At 43.2% G+C, this 27684-nt stretch overlaps 1 protein-coding gene across 4 annotated transcripts in view; it reads right to left on the reverse strand.

Moving 5' to 3' along the window:
• The window catches only part of LOC118075701 (uncharacterized), a 44408-nt gene that overhangs the window by 13956 nt on the left and 2768 nt on the right, over nucleotides 1-27684 (reverse strand). For 3 of the 4 annotated variants that reach the window (XM_035097859.3, XM_035097860.3, XM_088659446.1), the window contains exon 2: nucleotides 690-1669. In XM_035097859.3, coding sequence (XP_034953750.3) covers nucleotides 690-1669 — 980 coding nt within the window. Of the gene's footprint in view, nucleotides 1-689; nucleotides 1670-27495; nucleotides 27608-27684 lie in introns of those variants that run through there. The other variant, XM_088659447.1, reaches the window with a different exon arrangement.

The raw sequence follows: 27684 nt of genomic DNA on the forward strand, positions 1-27684 counted from the left end.
GTTCTCTGTTCCTCATTTTTCCAATCTTAAATTCAGTTCTCCACATTTCTGCAGCAATTTGCATTTTTAAAACATCTTTAAAAAAACATTTGTTAGCTTGTTAGTGCAAAAGTATCCTAATAACCACATTTTTGTACTCAGGCTGAGCAATATAGACTTGTTTACAAGCAATTTCCCCAAATATAATCGACTTTGTAGGTTATTACCACTAATATATGCATTTTTATGCACACTTTCCCCTAATATACAGTGGAACCTCAGGTTACATACCATCCTCCTTACGAACGAGCTCCACTAACCCGGAAGTAGATGCTCCTGGTAGCCAACTTTGCCCCGGAATGCAAGCGGAATTCACGCGCTGGCGGCCCGGCGGCAGCGGGAGTCCCCATTAGCAAAAGCACACCTCAGGTTAAGAACCATTTCAGGTTAAGAACGGACCTCTGGAATGAATTAAGTTTGTAGCCGGAGGTACCACTGTATATGCAATTTTTGGTACACATTATTACTTAGCTGGAGAACTGCATCACAAAATTCAGAGCAATGCAAATTTAGGATGGCTGTGCTTTGGTTCAGATATTATTTCAGAAAGTGCAAATGCAGCAGGTCGGTCTTGAAATGTGAACTGAATTGAACTTCTTCCCCATCCCTAGTTAAGGGTTCAAAAAGGAGTCAACAAGGGCAGCACCTACCTGCAAGCTATACAGAGCGAGGACAAAAGAACAAGTGCAAAGAAGACTATCCCTGCTATTATCATCAGCATCATAATATTTTCTATCCCCTCGTTTGAGTCACTCACAGCAACCAGTTCTGTATCGTTCTTGTACTCAAAGAGCATCGCAAAGCCTCGCCCGCGATCCGTGGTCGTGATCAGCTCCACAATGACTTCTACCATCTTCAGAGAAGACCCAAAAGTCATGTTCTTGTTCAGTGGTGAATTTGTTCCGCAGAAGCGAGAAGAGAAGGCAGTGAGGTCAGAGACGTACAAGACATCATGGGGACAAACATCAATTGAGGATGGTGGTGTGGAGGAAGCATCTGTTGGCAAGCCCACCGTTGAAATGGCCACGTCCTCTCCAAAAGTCACATTTCCTAAATGTTGTTTAGGGCCTTCTGAATCTTCGCTTCCTCCCCTGGCAGCAAGGTGAGCAAACAGAATTTTGTCCTTCAGGTTTCGATCCCCTTGTACTCCACCAAAAATTTGTCCTGGCAAAGTGACATTGGTAGCTCCCATTAACGGCAGTTCACTAGGCTGAGTAACTGCTAACTCTTTGGGTTCTTGCGTTTGCTGGAATTGCTTGGACTCCTGTTTCTGAGAGGTGGCCTCTGGAAACCTATCATCATCAAGATTATAAAAATCCTTCAAGTGAGACTCTTCGAAAATTATACCCTTAGTAGGAATGGTGTTGGGGAGGTCTGCATTTTCCTCAGTGGGGGGAAGCTCTTCGTTTGTGTTTTTTGGAAGGGAAAGGAAACCACCCCAGACATGTGGATTTTCGCTGATGCTTTCAAACACATCGAAGTCAAAAATTTCCAACATTAGGTATGTTCCAGCAGGGATAAAGAACTGCCAAATACAGTGCATGCCCGATGAGTAATTGTTTGGGAAACCAGGTGATAAAATAAGTCCTCTTTCCAACAAGCTGAACTGTGCACCGCAAGAATAGTATACCTGAAATTAAAAGGGGGGAGATTACTTCTTAGTTGCTTTGAATAAAAAAAGTATCAACGCTCTGTCACTGGCATTTGTTCCCACCCCTTTGCAAACTTCATCTAGCTGGCTGCCTGTGAGAATATTTGTAAGGAATATGCCTCTGATTGCCAATTGCAGGGAACTGCAAGTGTGAGAGTGCTGCTGCACTCAGGCCCTGCACGCAGGCATCCCATAAACGTGGTTGGCTACTGTGAGAACAGGGCACTGAACTAAGATGGGCTTTAACTGGCACCATTAGGCAGAGTAAGGCTTGTTAGTTTGTGAAGTGACTGCTCCTGATAAATATATCCCCAGTGGTGGATTTGTCAATGAAATTCTACTAAATATTGATCCAGAGCAGATTCCAATGTACAGTCGTACCTTGGATCTCGAACGCCTTGGCTCCCAAACAAATCGGCTCCCAAATGATCGAAACCCGGAAGTGAGTGTTCCAGTTTTCGAACAATTTTCGGAAGCTGAATGTCCGATGGGGCTTCCACAGCTTCCGACTGGCTGCAGGAGCTTCCTGCAGCCAATCAGAAGCTGTGTTCTGGTTTTCAAACGTTTTGGAAGTCTAACGGACTTCTGGAATGGATTCCGTTTGACTTCCGAGGTACGACTGTATAGACCAGAGGCAATTGTTTTACTGCTACTGAAGGCAAATGAACACAATGGTCACAAATCCAATAAATTCAGGACTGGCACTGTCCATAAGAAATCCAGTTGCAGCAGACTTAACTTAAATTTACAATAACTTATAATAAGACTAAACCTTAACACTAAGCATATTATGTACAGAACACCACACCAGAAGGAAAGAGAGATAGAAAGAGTGAAACTCAGGCTTCTTCTGGCCTTATTATTATAGTCTGCATGACCTTGACAGAAAGAGGTAACAGAACCAGTTTAAACCAGCTGTACTCAGCTTCTCTGAAGGAATAACCCAAACATCACATCCCTTTTGCTTGTTTCTTTCACACAGAGAAGCTTCCAGAAGCTTCCAGAACCCTCTTGAATTAAGTAGAATAGGAAAGAACTCTACACATCAGATCAATACTTTCTGCACTAAGAAATGCAAACTGACAGGATTGTGCGATTTCCCCCTATGGATCAACACAGCACCTTTTGCCTTGTGTGGGATTCAACTGTATTGTGAAAGGCCTAGATATGTTACTTGTTGCCTTGCTCACACTGGAGGCGGCTGCCATGTCCATAATTTTCTTGATTAAAGGTATAATCAAACTGGTATGTTTGTTGGGAATGTTTTCGAGTGGAGGAGCGTGCTGTTGACCTTTGCATGGATCTAGGGGAAATAAATCAATTCAGAAAACATCAATGCAATCCCTGCATTAACTTGAGGGATATAATATCCTGCCGCCTCCCTGCTGCCTTGAAAAGAGGAAAGTTATAAATCAATAGGGCAGTCGCTGTTATGCAGGCACCATTCATTCCCCGGCATTAATGGGGGAGGAAAGGGGGTTTATTTTAAAACCAAAACTAAAAAGGATTAAGTCATTTTCAGTCTGTTTAAACACAAAAAGGATCTTGGCAGGACAACAGACAAATCTTACAGAGTCTGTGTATAGGCACAGATGTCAAAATATTCTAGATTCCTAACAGGCCCTCTTTGGCTCACACTGAAATTAAAGGCTTTGGAATACACCATAAATTAGTTTTTTAAAGTCTCTCTTCCTCCCACTCCACTTTTCTCCAGTGGAAAACTTGTAAAATGAGAGGTGTAGGTTTAAATTTTAAAATTTTTCTCACATTCCTATAATCTAAGACAGGGTGGGGAACCTGATCTGGTCAGTGGGCCAGATACATATCTCTCCTACCCTGGGGTTGGGGAAGACAGAATAGGCTCACCTGCCACCATAATAACATCAGGTGATGATCATAGGGACTTCAAAGCACCACATAGGGCTTGCATTGACCCTGTGTGGTCCTTTAACCACCACAGACCAGCGGAATTGAAATCACCACCTATCAGCTGATATAGGTGGTGACTTCAAGCCTGCTTCCAGCAGCGATCAGCTGTATTATCAAGTTCCTTATGGGATACTCAGTCGTGCAGTTGAACCACTTGCATCTCTAACCGCCATGCACCTGATATCTTGTGTGATGCCAGCTGCAGGGAAGGTGGGAATGATTTGAGGAAATGGGCCAAACTGGGAACTACCGTATGTCAGACCAAATTTGGCCTGTGGGATGGGCGCTCCCCACCCACATCTGGAAAGAAGGCTGTTTGGCTTTCTTTTGAGAAGGAATACCTTTAGCTGCTGATATGAAAGGCTGCAAGGGGTAATGGAACAAAAGGAAGCGGGGAGGAAACCAGCCAAACCCAACAATCTGCTCTGTTCACAAAAAGTATATCTGAAAAGGTCACCTCAGCAGTCAATGATTTATTCATTATAGCCAGAAAGGCTGAGCAGACTCATGAATGTATTCCATCGACAAGACAAAGGAGGAGGAAATGCAAGGAAGATCAAAAGACCGCTTCAAAAAGAAAAAAAAGGGGGGGGGTAAAGAAATTTAAAGCCTGAAAAGGGAGTTTCTGGAGGAGAGACAGAAGGAGGGGTCAACTGATAATATTGAATTGTAATGTGCTATTAAATATGAGAAAGGAATCTATCCCACTGAATGTGAACAGTTTATTATGGCGGCTGTTGGCACATCTAGACTGTCACTATTTTCAGAGAGGATTCAATCACATATTGGCAAATTGAGGTTGCAAAATTATCACTGATTGTGAGGTCCTATTATCACTGATTGTGAGGTCTTGCACAACAAATGCACTTCCCCAAAAGAACATGCACGTCTTGTGATGGGAAAATGCAGTGGAAAGTGTGATATAACACACAGCAGCATACTTTTACTGAGTAAGACCATTGGTCCATCCTGCTCAGTACTGTTTGCACTGACTGGCACAGGTTTTGCAGTTTTTTTCTCCCAGCCTCACCTGACTGATGCCAGATATTTACCTCCTTCCGGGACCTTTTGCATGCAAGGCAGATGCTGTGCCAATGAGCTATGACCCTTTCCCACTTGCTCAGTGACACATGATCATCAGGCTTCCCTGCAAACAAACGCAATGGCGGAAGCAGACCCAGGAAATCAGCTGGGTGTCCACAGCACAAGATGACAGACCTGTGCATGCTTATGGCTTGCTGACTGCAAATGGTGAATTGCATGCTGTGGGGGGTGGGGGAAACAATAAGCCACAACAAGAGGAGGAGAACATAAGAGCAGTCATACAGAATCAGACCAACAGCCTGCTTCCAGGGGGGCCCGTCAGATGTTTTACTTAAGTCCTTGAATCCATTTTTAGACGATCACTGCACAAGGGCAAGATAATGCTGATTGGGGGCTAGCCCGACATTACTGGTGTGTGTGTTGTGGGGGTTATTGTCTGAAAGGGACCCAATAAATATATTGGGCATTTAAAAATTCAATCCCAGTGTATCTTTGGATCAAACACCCACTTCATTTAACCAGCTGTGTTGTTTTTAATTATGTTCTTATTGATTTTCTCCAAACCACACAAAAAGGATTGTCATCATACAATAACGGAAACAACAAAATCTCGAAAGACGCCCCTTCTTCCAAGAATAAAAACTGCCATGTTCTACATCAGCCATCCCCAAACTGCGGCCCTCCCGATGTTTTGGCCTACAACTCCCATGATCCCTAGCTAACAGAACCAGTGGTCAGGGATGATGGGAATTGTAGCCCAAAACATCTGGAGGGCCGAAGTTTGGGGGTGCCTGTTCTACATGATTGACATGTGTTAGGATAAAAAGAAAATGTCCTAGTGTCCAGAATTAAACGGATCAAAATATTCTGTATGCTACAGAGAGTCCCTTGTTGTTCATATATGTAATAAAGTGATACTGTTCCACTGTAGCCTTACTGGCTTAATAATGGTTCCTTAAGTCAGTGTTTCTCAACCAGTGTGCCTCCAGATGTTTTGGACTACAACTCCCATCATCCCTAGCTAGCAAGACCAGTGGTCAGGAATGATGGGAGTTGTAGTCCCAAAACATCTGGAGGCACACTGGTTGAGAAACACTGCCTTAAGTTGCACCCAGGCAGGGACAAAGACAGTCAATAACGACACCGAGGGTTGAATTCAATTCAGAGAAAGAGTTTAATCTCTATATAGAGAGACTCTTGGTGATCACCTTCACGACAAGAGTAAAGAAAGACAAATTTGCAAAGATTCTTATAAGTGTGCGCACGCAAGAGGGTCATAGGTTACAAATACATATATGGATCTTCCTGTGTCCTGTCCTTCTCATAAACACATGCTGACTCAACAAAGCCTTCAGCCTTCAGTAAGGCTAGTTTGTGCATCAAGCTAGCAACTTCCAGCGTCAAGCTGGAAGTGCATCATCCGCTTGATAAGCCCCTCTATGCTTCTCGTTCTGTCTTCCAGACAAGGCCAGCTATTCGGCCTTGATAGCAAGCAGGGCATCCTGTCTCACTGTTGAATGTTTTCATTACACTTTGACACAGAGGCAAAGAGAAAAGCATTTTAAGGAGAAAAGCATCCCAGGAATATGGGGGCTAAGCCACACAGTCATATTTATACAATGCAAACTATATGATCAGATTTAGCCCAATAATACAATTAGCAAATCTCTCCCTCCACCACTACAAACTTGTCTGTAGACTCCCCTCCCCCTCTGCTGCCATTTTTAACTTATATTTGAGTTTTTCACTTAGAGCAATCTGCCAAAACTTTTACTACCAAGGCATGACAGACACTCCTCCAAATCATTCCAGTATCTAGCAATCACCAACCTGGCGGCAACCAGCAAATGTCCAATTAAAGGCTTAAAATGTACAGACCATCTACAGAGCAGCTGTAGCCTCTGCGTTCGGAAAAATCTCAGTACTGTATAGGGTTGCATTCAATCCAATACAGTACATTTCAGAGTAGACCCTTCAAAATTAATGGACCTGACTAGCTTAGGTCTATCAACTTAAATGAATCTATTCTGAGTTGGACTTAGCTGGATGCATCCCGTAACCTAGAATGTTGTCCTGACCTTTCTTTGGCTCTCATTACACCGGCAAGTAAATGCGTATCATAATAATATATACCAAATTACTCATTTGTAGTTGTCATCTTTTGCATTCGCTGATTATAGCATGGGGTGTCATAGGGCTCTGCAGATAATTACAGAGAAATTGTGCTTTGGTCTGTGAGTCTTCAAAAACATGAGATTGTTTGCTTGCAAGCTGGGAAAGGTGCTCCTTTCAAGAAAGCACTAAGAAGTGTCTTGTGATGGGTGTGTGTGCATGTTTTTATCTGTGCAAAACCTGGTGCTTTCTTGGTTCTCCTGGTCTTTGCTTGAGTACCCATATTTATTTGCTCATTTATTTTTTTGCTTCAACCCTCATTCCTGCAAGCTACAATTCTGGCCAAAGAAGAAACCATGTGACTTCATGGCACAATTGTGCAATCTTTTGAAGTCCACAGCTGTGGTTATCTTAATGAGGCAGCTGGTCCTAGCCTTATCCTCTTACATTCCCCCCCCCCCTTGCAGTTGCTTTTCCTTTAAACCCTGAAGAACATTATCCCCAATTTAAACTGGGGTACACAAATCAGCAGAGCCTTGTTGTAGAAGCATCCTAGGACCGAACCACTTATGAATGCAGGGCGAGGTAGCTCTTTTCACGAAGGGAGGTAGCTTCATAAATTAGTGGGCTATGCCATACTGTAAGTTTCTTCCCTGATGTGTTGAAGCAGGCATCCCCAAACTTTGGCCCTCCAGATGTTTTGGACTACAATTCCCCGACCACTGATCCTGTTAGCTAAGGATCATGGGAGTTGTAGGCCAAAACATCTGGAGGGCCGCAGTTTGGGGATGCCTGTGCTAAAGTATTCTATGTTCAGGTGCTCCCCACCCCACCCCCAATCTGCTTGCAGAAATAATACAGTCTGAGAGAGCTGCTAAGAGTGGCTGGGGCAGCCCAGTCAGATGGTTGGAGTACAAATAATAAAATTAATAAGAATTATTATTACAATACAGTATTTTGCTGACTACTTGTAGGATCTGCAACACAGTGTTGCAGTATGGAGTGCTTTTGTTTAGGGTTCCAGCCATTTGATTCAATTCCAAGTTGTTTTGTCATAAATCAAGGCTGTGTACACACCATGTCCCAAAGCATCTGCATTTTACCCCTTATAGAGCTACAACTCCCAGCAATTTCAATTATCATTAATTAATTGATATATTAATATACCACCTACATACCAAAATGGCTTCTAAACTGTTTACAACTGTAAAAATCAATATATAATTAAAATACACAATAACAATCCACTGGGCCATTAAAACATCCTTAGTTAAGCTATGCTGTAAAGCAAACAGTCAAAACAAGAAAACCTGATGTTCATAAGGATGAGAGATAAAAATTGCAAGGTAAATAAGTATATTAAGGAATAAGAAATGACGTACACTGGTGGAGGGAAGTCACATAGGTGTAGTATTTATTTTTGTATTCTTTGTATTTGTTTGTACTCAAGTTTTTTTGAAATAAGTGAGTATATGTTTGGTTGTATGTGCATATTAAATAATAATAATAAAGAAATAAAGGAAAAAAGAAAACCTGATGTTCACTTCAGGGAAATGCTTGCTTAAAGAGGTATGTCCTCAGGAGCCAATGGAATGCCATCATTGATGGGGCATAGCGCTATGGTCTAAACCACTGAGCCTAGGGCTTGCTGATCGGAAGGTCGGCGTTTCAAATCCCCACAACGGGGTGAACTCTCGTTGCTTGGTCCCTACTCCTGCCCACCTAGCAGTTCGAAAGCACGTCAAAGTGCAAATAGATAAATAGGAACCACTCCGGCAGGAAGGTAAACGGCATTTCATGCTCTGGTTTCACCAGAAGTGGCTTTGTCATGCTGGCCACATGACCAGGAAGCTGTACGCCGGCTCCCTCGGCCAATAACGCGAGATGAGCACCGCAACCCCAGAGTCGTCTGTGACTGGACCTAACAGTCAGGGGTCCCTTTACCTTTAGGTTACCACAAGCCAATAATCATCAGGCAAAGGCAAAAGTACATGGGCTGTCTTAACAAACAACAGTTCCTAGGATTCTTTTTTTTGGGGGGGGGGAGTCATGTACTTTAAATATATGGTGTGTAAAGGTAAAGGGACCCCTGACCATTAGGTCCAGTCGTGACCGACTCTGGGGTTGCGCGCTCATCTCGCATTATTGGCCTAGGGAGCCGGCGTACAGCTTCCAGGTCATGTGGCCAGCAAGACAAAGCCGCTTCTGGCGAACCAGAGCAGCACATGGAAACGCCGGAGCGGTACCTATTTATCTACTTGCACTTTGATGTGCTTTCGAACTGCTAGGTTGGCAGGAGTTGGGACCGAGCAACGGGAGCTCACCCCGTCGCAGGGATTTGAACCTGGCAACCTTCTGATCAGCAAGCCCTAGGCTCTGTGGTTTAACCCACAGCGCCACCTGCGTCCCATATGGTGTATAGGCAGCCCAAAATTGGATAGATCCTAAGGAAACCAAAGCTTTTAATGCTAGCTCATGTTGAAATGTTATACTTTTGCTTGGAACTGATGTTTTATAGTGTGGAAATTGCTAACTAATCATTTACATATGGTAAAACTGCTGTTACCTAACAGGATGAGTAATTTCTTTTGGGCTAAAAAAAATAAAATATGCATTCCCTCCCTCACTGTTGACTTAAGGAGTTGTACTTTTCCACTATGGGAATTTGTTTGCTGATGCCATGGGCAGCTTGTAGAGAGGTGGTTCTAAGTACTCTCCAGCCATTTGCTCTTCCTCTCTAAGCTGCAAGCAGAACTGCAGCTGATACATGGGGGAAATTGTGCATAAAAAAGAAAATATTTGTGGAAATAACACACAAAAAGACATTGCATTGGGAGAAGTTGCTTGCAAAAAACACACACACACATTTGCCATAACAGCATATAAAATATGTTTGTTAAGAGAAATGTGCGCTAAGATACTGGAGAATTTTCACGAGGATTTTTTAAAATGCAAAATTGCTGCAGAAGGGCAGAGAACTGAATTTGAGATTGGAAAAACGGATATGCAGGGTGTCATTTATGTCCCATTTTTGTTTTTTGTTTTTGTTTTAAATCAGCCAATCAGGAGGGACTTACAATTAAAAAATTCAGACCTTTAAATGGTTAGATTAGGATTGCCCTGTCACTTAGATAGGGACCTTTTTCAGAGAGAGACTGGGGTTAGCTCGGGAGGATAACCCTATCTGATCCCCTGAGAGGAAAGTAAAAGTCTTAGAAGGGGCTTTGAGATTGTTGCTGTTGTAGAAACACAAACAGCCATTCTAGGTGGAAATAGTCTATCCTGAGACTAGATTTAAGCAGGAGTGCTGCTTCAGGTTTTCAAGTTCTCTGTATATAGTGTTTGCCTTAAACCAGGCATAGGCAAACTCCGGCCCTCCAGATGTTTGGGACTACAATTCCCACCATCCCTAGCTAACAGGACCAGTGGTCAGGGATGATGGGAACTGTAGTCCCAAACGTCTGGAAGGCCAGAGTTTGCCTATGCCTGCCTTAAACGACAGTAAGTATTTGTGCCTCACATGAATATCCACCCAAGTTGGAAAAAAACCCACTGAGTGCAAATCAATAAAAAGTCTAGTTTTGCTCCAGAAGTGCCTCCTCTTTGCTTTGTGGGATAAGTGGATGCATGACATCCTTCACTCAAGCAGAACCCCTGAGTTTAGTTTAATAAAGAAACCTTAACACAAGCAGTTAAAACAGACCATTCCAGTGTTGTTAATGGGAAGAGTTGGATTTTTTAAACACTCGGAAAATTGGTCACATTACCCCAGCTCCCATCTTCAGTGAGGGAGTCTGTCATCATACACATAAGGATTGGGGTGGTGGTAGACATTTCAAACAAACAAACAAACAAACAAACAAACAAACAAATACACAGAGCATTGTTGATCACTGGCGGAGGACGAGGGGGCAAGGAGAGCGCACCGCCCCCAGCACCACAATCCCGGGGGGTGCCATCGCGGCTGCCCCCTGCGTGCTGGGCGCCATGCCACGCCCCCAGGATGCACGCCATGCCCCTGCGGGCAGCGTGCCACGCCCACACCTGCTCTCCTCCCCCAGTGCCGGAGCATGAAGCTCTGCCACTGTTGTTGATCTACCTTGCCAGGCATGCTCTGAAAACTAAAGGATAGTCCAATAATAAGGGACTATAATGACTATCCACCTTCATGGATCACTGCCATGTTGTGGCAAAGGGGCTTGAATAACTCCAAGAAGCTATGAGCTATGCCGTGCAGGGCCACCCAAGATGGACAGGTCATAGCCAAGAGTTTAGACTAAATGTGATCCACCTGGAGAAGGAACTGGCAACCCACTCCAGTATTTTGCCAGGAAAACTCCATGGACATAAAAAAGGAGAAGTTTTGAAAAGAAAGTGAGTGTTTCCAAGGCATGCTCTGATTCATGGGGTCACGGAGAGTCGAACACAACTAAACAACAACGACTATCAGACAGGAGTGGCATTTGCCAACTCTGCATTAAATAATTAAAATGATGAAAGTAGATACCCATAATTATACTGCGACTGCACAAAAGCCCTTGACACTGCTGGACTTACCTTGGCGTGGGAGTGAGATAATCACTTTGAACAGTTCATTATACGCACGGATCCTAGTATCTCCACCAAGATTACTGACGTTGGTTTATCCCATTCTAGAAATATTATCCCCACTTTGTTGATGTTTCAGTGGTACATGGGAATGGATATTTGCAGAGGATGAGCAAAAGGGTCAAGAATTCTAGGACAAAAATAAAGCCATTTGGTAGAATGTTTTGAGTGAAGTGAGAAAGAGGATTTGGGGCAGGCATAGGCAAACTCGGCCCTCCAGATGTTTTGGGACTACAACTCCCATCATCCCTGACCACTGGTCCTGTTAGCTAAGGATGATGGGAGTTGTAGTCCAAAACATTTGGAAGGCCGAGTTTGCCTATGTCTGATTTGGGGGGTGGGGTAAGGTGGGTTGTTGATAGCTCCTTCTCCTAAGCCAGGCATCCCCAAACTTCGGCCCTCCCAATGTTTTGGACTACAATTCCCATCTTCCCTGACCACTGGTCCTGTTAGCTAGGGATCATGGGAGTTGTAGGCCAAAACATCGGGAGGGCCGCAGTTTGGGGATGCCTGGCTTAGGAGAAGGAGCTGTCAACAACCCACTTTACCCCACCCCCCAAATCAGACATAGGCAAACTCGGCCCTCCAGATGTTTTGGACTACAATTCCCATCTTCCCTGACCACTGGTCCTGTTAGCTAGGGAGTTGTAGGCCAAAACATCTGGAGGGCCGCGGTTTGGGGATGCCTGTCCTTAGCTAAGTAAGAAATTCCAGAATGAATTCGCATCCAAAATTTGGCTTCTGGGAAGTTAAATTCCATACTTAAAAAATAATCCTATGAGGTGGGGTTGAGCTCTATGCAGGAGGAGAAAGTTTCTTTCCAGCCTTATTAGCCTGGACAGAATGAGTGGAGTTGGCTAATTTTGCAGAGCTGAATTGGCTTCTTCTCAGTCCTTTTGAAAAAAAAGCTATTTGTTTTAAACCCATAGATGAAAACAGCTTGGAATTTTGTTTTCCAACACTACAAAGCAAATCTTCTTTTATGCGAACTCGTAGGATGTTCCACATGTTGGATGTCTGTGCTGCAGAAAGCCATATGAGGTTGAAAGCAATCCATATGTGGAAGAACAGCGTGCAGACAAGTCTCTCCCACGACTTACTTCAGTCTGTGGACCTCCCAAAATGCCCCCAGCCTCGAAGCAGATCCATACACTCCCCCTCCCTGTCCCATTTATAATGCTAAGTGATTCTCACTTTCCTGAGCTTTACAGACGTCCAGGGATGCTGGCACTAAATTAGTTTGGATGAGACAGTACTAGAATCTCTCTAATACTACAGGTGGAGAGAAATTCGATTCACTTTGCATTGAAAGGTGAACCTACCTAATTTGTGCTTTCTAAAACAAGGAACGCGGGTGGCGCTGTGGGTTAAACCACAGAGCCTAGGGCTTGCCAATCAAAAGGTCGGCAGTTCGAATCCCCACGACGGGGTGAGCTCCCGTTGCTTGGTCCCAGCTCCTGCCCACCTAGCAGTTCGAAAGCACATCAAAGTGCAAGTAGATAAATAGGTACTGCTCCGGCGGGACGGTAAACGGCGTTTCCGTGCGCTGCTCTGGTTTGCCAGAAGTGGCTTAGTCATGCTGGCCACATGACCCAGCAGCTGTACGCCAGCTCCCTCGGCCAGTAAAGTGAGATGAGTGCCGCAACCCCAGAGTCATCCGTGACTGGACCTAATGGTCAGGGGTTCCCTTTACCTTTACCTTTAAAACAATAGGAGAGCTGAAATACACCCATCCTTCAAAACTTGCACTCCTCTGAATTTTGCAACGCAGTTCTCCAGCCAAGTAAATGTGTATGAAAATGTAGATAGGTCAAAACCAGAACTTTGACTAGGGCCCAAAACCTAATTGGCACCCAGTACAAAATTGGGACCAGGATCAATGTAATATCTTCAAACCATTTTGGCCCGAAATCTGCCAACTGCTTCTAGCTAATATCTTAATGCCTCTCACTTGCTAAAGGGTGTCCTATTCCAAAGAGTGGGTAGAGATTGCAGGTCATTAAGGAAAATATCCTGTTCTGCAATTCGAATCCCCGCGACAGGGTGAGCTCTCATTGCTCTGTCCCACTTCATGCCAACCTAGCAGTTCGAAAGCATGCCAGTGCAAGTAGACGGGAAGGTAAATGGTGACGGGAAGGTAAATGGTGTTTCCGTGCGCTCTGGCTTCCATCACGGTGTTCCATTGCGCCAGAAGCAGTTTAGTCATGCTGGCAACATGACCCGGAAAGCTGTCTGTGGACAAACGGCGGCTCCCTTGGCCTGAAAGCGAGATGAGTGCCGCAACCCCATAGTTGCCTTTGACTGGACTTAACCGTCCAGTTTCAATACTGTCTGCAGTATGATGTGTGGATGGTCCAGAATAAATCCTCAACTATTTCACTATTATGACATCAATGACACATTACAGAATCTCTCTCTCACTCACTCACACACACAAGTCTGGATGGGCTCAGTGACAAATTGCTTACCTCTCCACTCTTATATCCCAATACATCCCTGTGCCCATGCTTTTCACTCCTCTACCTGGGAGTTAGGAGTACAATAAGAGGGAATGGCTACCCATGCATATACCAAAGCAACACCCTACACAGGTACTTAAAAACAAACAAACAACCTACACTGAAAAGCTGAATTGGTGATTTGAAAATGATGCAAATTAAACTGTCATCTGGCTTGTTCACACATTTGAGTCACTACCTGGATCTAGCACTCATGAAGTAGAGAACATGCAAATCAGTCTGTCATTGCTAAAAATTGCGACTACTGCCCTCAAAATCTAACTTACCCAAAGGAGAAAAATCGTAAAGGGGGATTGGGGGAAGATGAGGAGATTCTGGGACTATTGTTTACTCAGGACTTCAGGGGGCAGGATGCTTGTAAATTTCACTCCATTGCCTGTGCATCACTGCAAAATGAAACGATAAATGACAAGAACTCGGGCCAAAAAGGATAGTTTCAAAAAGGATAATTTCAAAAAGTCTTCACAAAGTTTTATTCAGGATAAATTCCAGTAAACATCAACATCAGGACAAGGCCCTGTTTCGATTATTCTTCATCAGCTGGAATGTAAAAGTTAACATAAATCTTAGAATAGTTCTCCTTGTAATGAAAAATCATTCAACTCTCTAGACATAAAGTTATAACAAATAAAAAGGACAGAGACTATATTTAAATAAACATTACTGATATATCTGTGAGTGACCAACCTCACATCAAATTTATAATCTGCTTTCTAAATAAGGATTTAAATTGCTTATAACATACAACAAGCTTGTCTATACTTAAATAATAGATCCTCTTACAAAATATAATGATCCTTATTACAGGAATACTTGTAGTTTTCTCCAAACAGAGTTATAATACTTATAATAAACGAAGGTAGCTTACCTAGGTTTCTCAGGTCTAAGTGTACCAAGTGTGTTTGCCTTGCTAACTTAAATTGTTTGCAGCACTTAAATGATAGAGGGAACGAGGTTACAGCAGAATTAAAGGGATAGTATTATCGTTTAATTGTGCATCACTGCAAAGCATAGAGACCCAGCAGGGATGGGAATGAGAAAATGGCACTGGTTCATCAGTCACAGGAAAGGCCGATCAGCAGAGTTGTTGTTGTTCCAGAGTGCTTACCAGCGAGCCGTTTATTTTTCCCAAATGATTCTGCTGTGCCAGATCCAAAGTATATTGGTCAACCATGTATCTAAAAATACAAGAACATCACACAAATAGAGAATCTTCTCTCAAGGGTAGCATTTAACCCTGCTATCCTCATAATCATAATGTTCTTACATCTAACTGGTAAAGAATATGAGGTGAATATAAAAATATATTTTAAAAAGTTAATGAATCCAGCTGTCTCTCCACAGAAACCAGTGCCTGGTGACCGAAGAATTGGAACATCTGGAGGAAAAACAACTTCCTTAGATATAGAGATTTGGTTATTCAGGATGAGAAGCCCGATTTATTAAAGAATCAAGAGCAGATTAAACCAGGAAAACCCTTTAAGCACATCCAGGTTTTCATAAACATCAAAAATCCCATCATTGATGATAATTTAAGAAGGTTAATGGATTACAAAAAATTAATTACCAAAATGACTGTTTATTGTCAAAAATCATACCATTTAGTATTGAAATATGATACAGAATTAAAGCAAGTAAAGGATTTTATGATTAAACTGATGCAGAAAATAAAGGAAAGATTGTAAAGGGAGATTGTAACAAAGTAGTGATGTGGTTTTATCTAACCCTAATAACAATACAGAGAAAATACCCAGGTTTATCCTGGAAATGTCAAAAAGAAAAGGGGGATTATTGCTGTATACGGTGGGAGAGTCAGCTAGCAAAAAAATAACACTTTTGGAAATATAAAAGGTTTAATAACAGAAATACTGCTAGATGACAACTCCAGTTTTCCATGGCCATTCGTTATGCAGGTTGTGGCTGGTGGGATTTGGAAGTTAGCAACATCATGGTGCTGGAGGAGACTCTTGAGAGTCCCATGGACTGCAAGGTCAAACCTATCCATTCTTAAGGAAATCAGCCCTGAGTGCTCACTGGAAGGACAGATCGTGAAGCTGAGGCTCCAATACTTTGGCCACCTCATGAGAAGAGAAGAATCCTTGGAAAATACCCTGATGTTGGGAAAGATTGAGGGCACAAGGAGAAGGGGACGACAGAGGATGAGATGGTTGGACAGTGTTCTCGAAGCTACGAACATGAGTTTGACCAAACTGCGGGAGGCAGTGCAAGACAGGAGTGCCTGGCGTGCTATGGTCCATGGGGTCACAAAGAGTCGGACACGACTAAACGACTAAACAACAACAACAAACATCATGGATCTTGGATTGGTTAAATTGCAGGAAGCAAAGAGTAGGAATAAATGGACAGTTATCCAAATGGAGAGAAGTAGAAAGTGGAGGCTTCAAGGATCAGTACTGGGACCTGTGCTTACCTGTTCATAAATTATCTAGACTAGAGCAGTGGTTCCCAGTTGGTGGTTTTCGGAACCCAGGGGTTCTGTGGCAAACCATTCACATAACAAAAACTACCGTAGAGATATCAAAATTTTTCAAAAGTAGGAGGTCCATAGTTTGGCTATTGAAAAACAGGGGGTCCACAGTACTTAGCTAATTGGGAACCACTGATAGAGTTAGAAGTGAAGTGGCCAAGCTTGCTGACGACACTGAATTGTTCATGGTTGTTAAAACAAAAAGAGGTTGCAAAGAGCTCCAAGAGGACCTCCTCCAGATGAAGTGAAAGGGTGGTAAAATGGCAAATGCAATTCAATGTAACCAAGTGTAGAGTGATGCATGTTGGAGCAAAATTCATTAGTTTCACATACACGCTCATGGGGTCTGAACTGGAGGTGACAGATCAGAAGCAAGACTTGGGGGTCACAGTAGATGTTGACCCAACATGCAGGGACTTTTTTTTTTTTAAAAAAGGCAAATTCCATGCTAGGGATTATTTGGAAAGTGATTGAAAATAAAATGTCCAATATTGTAATGCCATCATACAAGTATGTTCTGGTTGCCTCACCTCAAAAAAGATATTGTCGAGTTGGAAAAGGTTCAGAAAAAAGGCCACCAAAAAGATCAAGGGGATGGAGCAACTGCCCTATAAAGGAAGGTTGCAGCGCTGGTAGGGTTGCCATATTTCAAAAAGTGAAAATCCAGACACAAAAGTTGTTGAGGGATTGTTGTTTTTTGCAAATTTTTGAGCTATTTTTAAGGAAATGCGCCAAAATATACACTTCTGATATTTTCCTGGACATTAAAGAGATTTCCAACAGCCGAATCCTGGCAACTTCCGGATGTATGGCAACCCCAAGTGTTGGAGACATTTTAGTTTAGAGAAAAGGTGAGTTAGAGGTAACACGATAGAAGTTTATAAAATTATGTATCACATGGCGAGAGTGAATAGAGAAGAGCTTTTCTCCCTCTCTCATAACACAAGAACTCGTGGAGCTCCAATGAAGCCGAATGTTGCAAGATTCAGGACAGTAGACTATTCTTATGTTTTTATGTTAACACCTGAAGGATTGCAGATTCCCCATTGACCCTGCTCTAAGTAGGGATATCAGAGAATTAGGATGGAAATGGAAACAGGAGTTGCCAACGTCTGCAGAATTTGTCCCATGGTCTGGAAAAGAATACAAATGGTATTTGCTGTTGTTGTTTTCAGCCTGCAAATGATATGTAATTATGATGCCACACCCCACATTTCCATTGTGTTTCCTTCAAACTGAAATAAGTGGCATGGAGTAACTAAATAACAATGTACCATTGGACTAGGGTTTTTTAACCAAAAATTTTGGCTTAAAATTGGGACTCGTCTTATACACAGGTAGTGCTGAGGGGCATTTTCTTAACTTGGAGTCCCCAAAAACAGGGGGCGTCTTATACACAGAAAAATACAGCACTTACATTGAATTCTGCCACTGCAGACAGCAAGACGAGTAACATGGATTTTGCCAGAAACTGAACTGCAGCAGAACGGAAACAGCACTGCACAGGTGAAACACAGTTGGAATGGAAATTTATGCCTTCTTACATCCCTAGTTCTAAGTGATGGTTCCTAGCTCTGAAACTCACTGAGCTGTATCCAACTAAATAGATCTGCTAGTGCAAGTACAGTACTGTATTTCTGCTTGTGCAATGGTACTTCCTCTGTGCCCTTCCCAAATCTATGCAAGGGTTTGTGGGGACCCTCAGAACAGATTTAGGGGGGCATGGGAAAGGAGGGAATATTTCTTCATGCTGCCTGAAGTTCTTGTGCTATCAGATCTATTTAGTAGGATTTTGACTATTATCGCTGGCTGGAGGCACGCCAACACACGTTTTACTGAATGGTGTTCAACTTCATACTATAAACTTTTCTGATTTGTATTTTCTCAGAGTTAAAAAGAAACTGCTGCAGAGTTTTTGATGCTGCTCTTGTCTCCCAATTGTTTTAGCTGTTTTGAATTCTCTCTCTCTCTCTCTCTCTCTCTCTCTCTCTCTCACTCTCACACACACACACACACACACACACACACAGAGAGAGAGCGGCTACCCTTTCTGAGGTAGAAAGGCAATTAGTATGTTATAACAATACACAGACACGTCAGTGGTTGCAATTTTAGAAATTCTCTTTTCCCTTCGTCATTAGAGAGTATTGCTATGCTTCATGCACTCAAATCATTAGGCACCAAAACAGAGACATGAATACCCCAAACACTGCGTTCCCTAAAGCAGCTGTCATGGCAAATCAGCATCAGGCATCTATACATCGGGAAGTTGTGCTTAGGCACTTATCAAGGGAAGGGTTGCAGCTCAGTGGTAGAGAGTCTGCTTTGTTGCAGCTCAGGGTAGAGATTCTGCTTTGCATGCCAGAGGTCATGGAGCTAGGTGGCGGTCTGACTCTGTATAAAGCAGCTTCCTATGAACAAGCTTTGATAGGAAACCCAAAACATAAATCCACATTCTAAAAAAGCAAACACCTACAGTTCCATTCTCAATCCAGAGTATGTAATTTGGTATCACCAGAGAGGAGCCAAATGTGGATCAACTTCAAGTGGCCACTTTTATTACTATTATTATCAACAGTCACATCTAGAAACTGGAATTTTCAATGGGCATTGCTGTCCACTAAACATGCAAGTGTCATAGCTGGTGGGATATGATCATTTTCTGTGTTGGAGGCAACTTCAAATGGTCAACATCATGCCTATATGCCAGTTGTAAGAGAATTCTAATTGAGTTTGGGACCTTTCTCTGTGAAGTAGTGTTTTTATTTGTACACAGATTGTAACAGCTGGTGTTTTAATTTAGTTTGATCATTTGATTTGCTTAATTGTTTATACAAGATGAACTCTACAATACAGTATCAGTTCCCCCAGCCAGATGGGTGGGGTATAAATATATTATTATTATTATTATTATTATTATTATTATTATTATTATTATTATTATTTAATGTTTGATCTTTTATTATATTTTTATAAGTGCTGGAATCCACCCAGAGTTGCCAGGGAAAACCAGCCATTTGGGTGGGTAGCATCATCATCATCATCATCATCATCATTAATACAGTTCCAGGATTCTAAGTTTGTACTTCATATTTAACTTATACAGGCCAGTGGTTGATGCAAAAATCTATCTAACTAGAACTGTCAACCAGAAGGAGGCAGAATATGTTTCTTCTTTAAACTGTCCTGCAGAAAGCACCCCCAGTGTCTCCATTTCCCAGCTCCCAGTTGCGGGTCTCCCTATTGCAGCCTCAGATTTGAAATGCTCCCTTTCTGTGTTCTTTCCTCCCCAGAAAATGTACCTTAGTGAACATTACTGGTATTTGCTCCTTATCATTCCTTCCTATAACAAACTCAGGTGGGGAGCGCTGACAGGATTTCAGCCAAAACAAGGCCATTGTGGGGGAGGTATCAACATATCTGATGTAACCCCAAGGTTTTTGTTTTATAAGTCTTCTGCTTTTGGGGAGGGGAAGGAGTTACAATTCCATTCTACACCATGCTTGTGCTGGTCCTTTGGCCTGATGATTGTGTTATTACAATTTTGGGACCTTATCAAATGGAACCCAGTTAGTTTTGCCACAGATTGACAATTATTGGCTTGCGGTAACAAAGAGTTGGACTTCTTAACTGGTGGTGAATGCCCTTCCTGCTTAAATATGAGAGGTCACATCAGTATTGGCATTCTGCCGGCTCCTGAAGACATGCAAGCATTTCATTGAATTTCAACTTGTGATCTAATTGTTTTAATTGCCTTTTACACTGTTTTCCTTACTATGCTTCTTAACTGGCTTGTTTTATTGCATTTTAAAATTATGGATCCTTTAAACACTTTGACTGATTTTTTTTAATTGTGAATTTTAACTATGCCTGCGTTTTATACTTGTTTTGCACGCAGAAGGCAATGCTTGGCTTAGGTCTTTGTTGTCCTTCCCCTCTTTACTGAAAAATGTGGTATGCCAGTCATGCTGTATTTGGGGACTCTTCAGCTCTAACACCAATGCCAATAGAATTGGGACTGGCAGGGCAGGAAGGCAGGAAGACCAAGCACTAGGTGGAGCCAGAGCGAATGATTAGCATAGCCATCCCCTGCACCAGGGGTGCCAACCTGAATAAAATATTGGGGTGGGCAGGTAAGCCCTGCCCCACTATGTCCATCAACTTGGGGGGTCCGGGCCCCCTCAAATATTTTATTGGGGGTACAAAGACCCCTCAGCCCCTAGGAGTCGGCTCTTATTTCCTGCAATGGTTGCAAGAAGGCAAGTGTGACAGCGGCAGGCAAACGTTGCTGGGGCAATGTCCTATTTGCTCTGGTGTAATATCCTCCACTCCCAGAGACCCTGGAGAGTCACTGCCAGTCAGTATAGGGATAGGTGTACAAAGGGCTGTATCCAATGTCTGTTTGTTGCACCAGCAGATGGCAACATTTAAAGGTTGTGCACAAGGGAACCCAACACAACAGTTGTGTAATCTGCTTAACAGTAAACTTTGGTAATGCACTTGTATTTTCCCTTGTGCAACAATGTTCTGTTAGCACAAGTATACCCCTAAGTGATTTCAAGGTAGTGAGTGGTACATTGCATACAACCCCAAACAGTATGACTTGGTACAGTTCACTTGTGTAGCAGCAGATACTGGAAGAGAAGCGTCCATTCCTCCCCTGTCCGCCCCCCAGATTTTCTAATTGTGGTAGTGTTTCCCGGCTATAAATGGTGCTTCAGCAGTTGCATGCCAAGGCACCTATTTTGTTCCTCTGGCTGCATCATTTACCGTACGGATTCAACTTGCATTATTTGGTCGGTTGATCTGGCAGGAGACCTCGGTACGGCAAGCTGTGATTCTGGCTCCACTGCCAGTTGCTTTTACAGACTTAATAGCTGAAATGTCATAGACTTTATTAATCAGACTGCATTCTTTGCTAATTGATGGACATAGTTTCGGAGTTGAAATTTTTTAATACTTCACTGAGCTCGGGAGTGATCCGTCATGAAAAAAAAAATACACAGCGGACTTTCTCTCTTGTTTCAAGTGCAACCAGCCCTAGACTGCTTGCGACATTCTCCCTCTTTCTTCTGCTTCATGTTATTTACATTATTATCCCATCCTTTGCCTTAGGCCAGGATTTGGAACCTGTGCTGAGCCCTATGTTTTGGACCACAACTCCCATCAACCCTGACCGTTGTTTTCATATATAGGGACATCCCATTCCATAATGATAATTTTACTATTTATACCCCACCCATCTTCCTGGGTTGCCCCAACCACTCTGGGCAGCTTCCAACATATATAAAAATAATAATTAAACATTAAACATTTTAATAAAAACCTTCCCTATACAGGATTTCCTTCAGATGGCTCAGGGGTCGGATAACTCCATACCCTCCAACATTTCTCCAATGAAAATAGGGGCATCCTAAGGAAAAGTGGGACATTCCAGAATCAAATCAGAAACTGGGACGGCTTCTCTAAAACAAGGATGTCCCTGGAAAATAGGGAAACTTGGAGAGTCTGAGAACATAAGAAGAGCCTGCTGGATCAGACCATCCAGATGCCCATTTGAAACCCACCAGCAGGATCCACAAGAGTACTCTCCCCCTCCTGCGTTTCTTAACAAATGGTATTCAGAAGCATTACTGCCTTTGACTTTGGAGGCAGAGCATAGCAATCTTGACCAGTAGCCATCATAGCCCTCTCTGCCATTAATTTGTCTAAACCAGTGGTTCCCAACAGGTGGTCCGCGGACCCCCAGGGGTTCGCGAGCTATGCCAGAGGGGTCCGCAAGATGCTATTAGAATAAAAAATATATTAAATATATTTTGTATGACAACAGATTTTTTGTTTTGGCCGCTTCCTGCATGAGCAGAGTCTAGCGCAAAACTAGAATTAGATGAGGCAGTAGTTCTGCTGTATGCCGTTAGGTGGCGCTTTACAAACACTACTGTTTTGCAAAGAGGCAGCGCGTGCATTCTACTAACGCTCACCTCCCCAAGATGCTTTGCGCACGTCGGCTTCATTTGTGCGCTACTGCGCAGGTACCCTGTCTTCTCCATTCCCCTCCCTCCTCCCTGGACTCTTATAAAAAGACTCTTAATTTGGCTCTCACTTTTTAATTTTAGGATTAGGAATTAATGGGGGTCCTTGTCACAATAGCTGCTCGATGAGGGGTGCTCGAGAAAATTTTGTTGGGAACCCCTGGTCTACACCCATCTAAGCTGGTGGCCATCACTGTCTCCTGTGGGAGCAAGTGATAGTTTAACTGCGCTGCATGAAGTTCTTCCAACATTCAGCTTCTTTAAATGTCCATGAGTTTTAGTGCTTTAAGAAAGAGAAAAGAAACGTCTCTCTCATGTCACCCCTTGCTCCAACTGAACTTACTCCCTAGCAAATATATTTACCAGTAGTTCTGCAATCTTATTTATAGTGACTATTACGTTCACAAGAGCCAGAGAAAGAGGTACAGACTCCTTTAAGAAATCGTTGCATGTGGTCTGAAAGAAAGGAGGTGGAGGGAGACTGCATTTCCTGCCCTACCTAAGTGGTGTCCCTGGGGGGATTTGAATCAGGCTTCTTAAAAGCCTGCACTCCAGATAACACACCGCCCCATCCTTAGGAGCTAGCAGGAAGCATTTAATTTCAACTATGCATATGTGCTTCCTCCTCCTGGAATCAACATATTGTGGCTTTATTTTTATTTTTTTTCTTAATAAAAAACAGAATTCCCAAAAAGCAAATTGGACCCAGTTTTCAAATCAGCCATTCAGTGGGGCAGAGGAGAGAAAAATGAACCTTGAGGCATGATCATAAAAAGAGAGAGCGTTATGCTCCACAATTATGGCACTGCTTCTGCTAATTAAGGCAGCATGGTATATGGAAAGTGAGACGTATAGAAAGAGAAATCTGATTTCAAATTCCTGCTCGGTTGTCAACCTCACTGGGTGTCCTTAGGATCACCCACCTCTCGACCTACCCTGTTTCTCCAAAAATAAGACGTAGCCATAAAATAAGCATTTTAAGCATTCAAGGAATATAAGCCATACCCCGAAAATAAGCCATAGTGGTTTTTTAAAGGAAAAATAAATATAAGACGGTGTCTTATTTTTGGAGAAACACGGTAACCCACATCATATGGCTACTGTGAGCATGAGAAACCACACCAGACCATCTAAACCAGGGGTTCCCAAACTGTGGCCTGTGGACCAATGCATGGTCCATGCTGTTTTTGTGGATTTGTGGTTGAAGACAGAAGACAGCCCATCCATCATATTAAATATTCATATAGATTTGCAGTTGTTCATCCATTGCCTCCTTCGCTTCTCACATAATATTCCGCTGTGTTACAGCCTGAATGCTACAGAATTCAATTTGAAATACAGCAAAGTAACAGGCAATAAACAAAACAAGCAACAAAATACAGTTGCACAGAGTATTGCAATTGTTATGACGGGCGGAGGTTAGTATGCAACTACATACTGAAATTAATGAACACAGCTAAGTTGGGCCCATTAATTTCGATGGTACTACTCTGGGTAAAACCTTAGTTGAATTCCACCCAGAAAAACCATCAAGTGGTCCACCAAAACCCTCAACAATTTTCCTGTGGTCTGTGGGAAGAAAAGTTTGGGAACCACAGATCTAAACAAATTGTGAGGATATTTTCACTTGTATAAAGATGCAACTACATCCATATGCTAGTGGATAGCCTTACTGGATCTCTGTGGGACTTACTTGTTTCTCCTGGGGTGTGGAGGGTCTCCCTTAATGGACTTGGGGCACTGGCCAAATTTGCATATACTATGTGGCATGTGTATAGCCACAAATTTAACCTGACCTTTTTTTTTTTTGGCAAGGAGTGGGTTGAAATACTGTAAACTCTGACTCATGTTGTCAGGGTTTACACTGAGTATGTGGTGCCAACAGGATTTTCTGGGTCCAGTACACAGTGGTTTGCACATAACCCAAAACTATGGTTTAGCATTATGCCTGAACGCTGCCAGTGGCTTAACTATAGTGTGTTTACTTTCAACAAACCACAAGTTGAAGCAATGGTTTGTGGTTGGTTGTCCAGGGTCTCAGGCAGGAATCTTCCCTGGTCTTACCTGGAGATGCAAAGACATGGACCTGGGACTTCCTGCACATAAAGCAGATACCCTATCTCTGAGCTACAGCTGATCAAATACAGTACAATCTATTGGCCCAATTTATTTTCACAATGACCTGGGATGAATGTGGTAAGTTCTTTGAGACTGGTTTCTCTGGTGATGTCTCCAAATGCATCTTTCATTAGGATCCACCTAGCTCATGTAGCCAATATTATTTGGAAAGATATACAAGCAACAATATTCAGAGCCAAATTAAGGTGATATAACTAGGGCTGCACTCCTATGCACCTGGGAATAGGCTTGATTGAGTTTACTGCCAAGGCGGGTGGCACTGTGGGTTAAACCACTGAGCCTAGGGCTTGCCGATCAGAAGGTCGGCGGTTCGAATCCCCGTGACGGGGTGAGCTCCCGTTGCTCGGTCCCAGCTCCTGCCAACCTAGCAGTTCGAAAGCACGTCAAAGTGCAAGTAGATAAATAGGGACCGCTCCGAAGGGAAGGTAAACAGCATTTCCGTGCGCTGCTCTGGTTCTCCAGAAGCAGTTTAGTCATGCTGGCCACATGACCCAGAAGCTGTACGCCGGCTCCCTCGGCCAACAGAGCAAGATGAGCGCCACAACCCCAGAGTCGGTCATGACTGGGCCTAATGGTCAGGGGTCCCTTTACCTTTACCTTTACACACATATAAGATTGGGGTGTACAGTGTTATTATATATGGCAGTCTCCACCAGAGAGGAGTGACAGTCCAAAACATTTGGAGGGCATCAACTTGGGGAAGGATGCTATACAGACTTGTGCAAACTAGTGGATGGGCATCCAACACAACAGCTGTCCTAGCAGAAACTTGTTGTGCAGAAGATTCTACAATCTATTTGCAATCTATTTGCAACTGCCAGAAACCCGCTCATGTATTCTCTTGTGCAATAACAGGCAGATCCATGCCATATATTTAAAGCCAATGACTTTCCCAAAGAATCCTGGGAACTGTAGTCTGCTAAGGGAACTGCAAATTCTAGCCCCATGAGGGGGGAAACGACAGTTTTCCTAGATATGCAGATGAGGGCTCTCATGAATGAAAGTTCCGTTATATAAAACTCCATGCATACAGAACAGTAGCCTTTCAGGAGGGAAGTTTCTGGCCATGTCTTCTCCCTGATATGTTAGCTTTCTGTGCACACGAAGGATTTTTATTTTTACATGGAGGCACATTCTATCGTAAGGGACGCGGGTGGCGCTGTGGATTAAACCACAGAAACTAGGGCTTGCTGATCAGAAGGTCGGCGGTTCGAATCCCCACGACGGGGTGAGCTCCCATTGCTCAGCCCCTGCTCCTGGCAACCTAGCAGTTCAAAAGCATGTCAAAGTGCAAGTAGATAAATAGGGAAGGTAAACGGCATTTCCGTGCACTGCTCTGGTTTGCCAGAAGCAGCTTAGTCCTGCTGGCCACATGACCCAGAGGCTGTACACCAGCTCCCTTGGCCAGTAAAGCGAGATGAGCACCGCAACCCCAGCGTCGTCTGTGACTGGACCTAATGGTTAGGGATCCCTTTACCTTACATTCTATTGTACACCCTTGACTGAAGAACAGTAGGCTCCTTCTATCTGGGGTGGTCTTCCTCTTCCACCGAGCGTGCAGTTTCGGGAGGGGCGCCCAAGGAGCAGGGAGGGAGGGAGGGGACACCCGCCTAGCCAGCCAGATCAGCCAAACCAACCCTGGTGATCAATGGGGTGACAGATGTCGCAGCCAGATCACCCTCACATCCTATCATATGCATTCTTGCCTGCAACTGAAAATAGTACAGTCCAGACACAGGATTACCACCTCTGTGGGAAGAAGGCCTAGCCCAGGAGTCCCCAAACTAAGGCCTGGGGGCCAGATGCGGCCCAATAACCTTCTAAACCCAGCCCTCGGATGGTCCAGGAATCAGCATGTTTTTACATGAGTAGAATGTGTGCTTTTATTTAAAATGCATCTCTGGGTTATTTGTGGGGCCTGCCTGGTGTTTTCACATGACTAGAATGTGTGCTTTTATTTAAAATGCATCTCTGGGTTATTTGTGGGGCATAGGAATTCATTCATTTTTTATTTTTATTTTCAAAATATAGTCCGGCCCCCCACAAGGTCTGAGGGCCAGTGGACTGGCCCCCTGCTGAAAAAGTTTGCTGACCCCTGGCCTAGCCAATAAATCTTTTAAAAATAAATTTGCAGGCCTAGTTGTTTTATCCAATCAAAGCTCCAAGGCAGGAAATTATACTTTTGTATTTGTCTGAGTAGGGATAGGGAGGTCTATCAGAAGTCTCCGACAGAAACTAATTTTTTAGCTCTCAGAGCCGTGCTTAGATATGCTGCAAAGCTGTGCAATGGTCTTTAAACAGACCAGTGTTGAAATCATATTCATGACTCAAAATGATTGTGTTTCCAACAAAGAAAAAGAAAAAGAAAACTTCAGAGCCACAAGATTAATGGCTTGTGAAGTCTTAAAAGGAAAAAAGCCAATGCTATTTCTTGTCAAAACCATGCAGGCCAAAAAAAGACCCCAGACTGCTTACTTTCTCCTCTTCAAAAGCCATCTGTCCAGTCATATGGGCGCTTGATAGAGTGTGATGCACATTCAAAGCCAATGAGTTCCCCGGGAAAAAATCCTGGGAACTGTGGCTTCTTAAGTGACTGCGAATTGTAGCTCTCTAAAGGGGAATACAATGTTCTCTTAAACATAAAAAGTAAAAAAGTTTTTTAAAAAATCAAATATGAAAACACAGGACAAACTCCATTCATGGGTAAACAAAATAATTGCGGTAGGAGCTGGACCCACACATTACCCACCTACAAAAACATCTCCCAAATACATCATTGGCAGTCCTCGGCACACAAACCTCACCCTCAACTATTCCCAGCTACTACAGTACCCATAATACAGCTAGTACGCAGCCAACGATTTGTTGCAAAGCTAACATCTGGCATACAAAAAACCCTAGGCAGCATTAAATACAACCAGTTAATTCACCCACCTCTATCTAGGGCAATACAGCACCATACAAACAGCAATATAAATGTTCCCTTCTCATCTCCCACCCGGTTGGACATAGTTCGTTGCTTGTTGTTAATCTGTTCTTCACCCTAAGGTCCTGGGGCAAGTTACTGGGACAGATCACAACAATTTGAACACAGTATTAAAAAACAGTTTGAAACAACGTACA

The sequence above is a fragment of the Zootoca vivipara genome, chromosome 16 (genome assembly GCF_965207765.1).
Source record: "Zootoca vivipara chromosome 16, rZooViv2.hap1.1, whole genome shotgun sequence".
NCBI classification, from domain to species: Eukaryota; Metazoa; Chordata; class Lepidosauria; order Squamata; family Lacertidae; genus Zootoca; species Zootoca vivipara.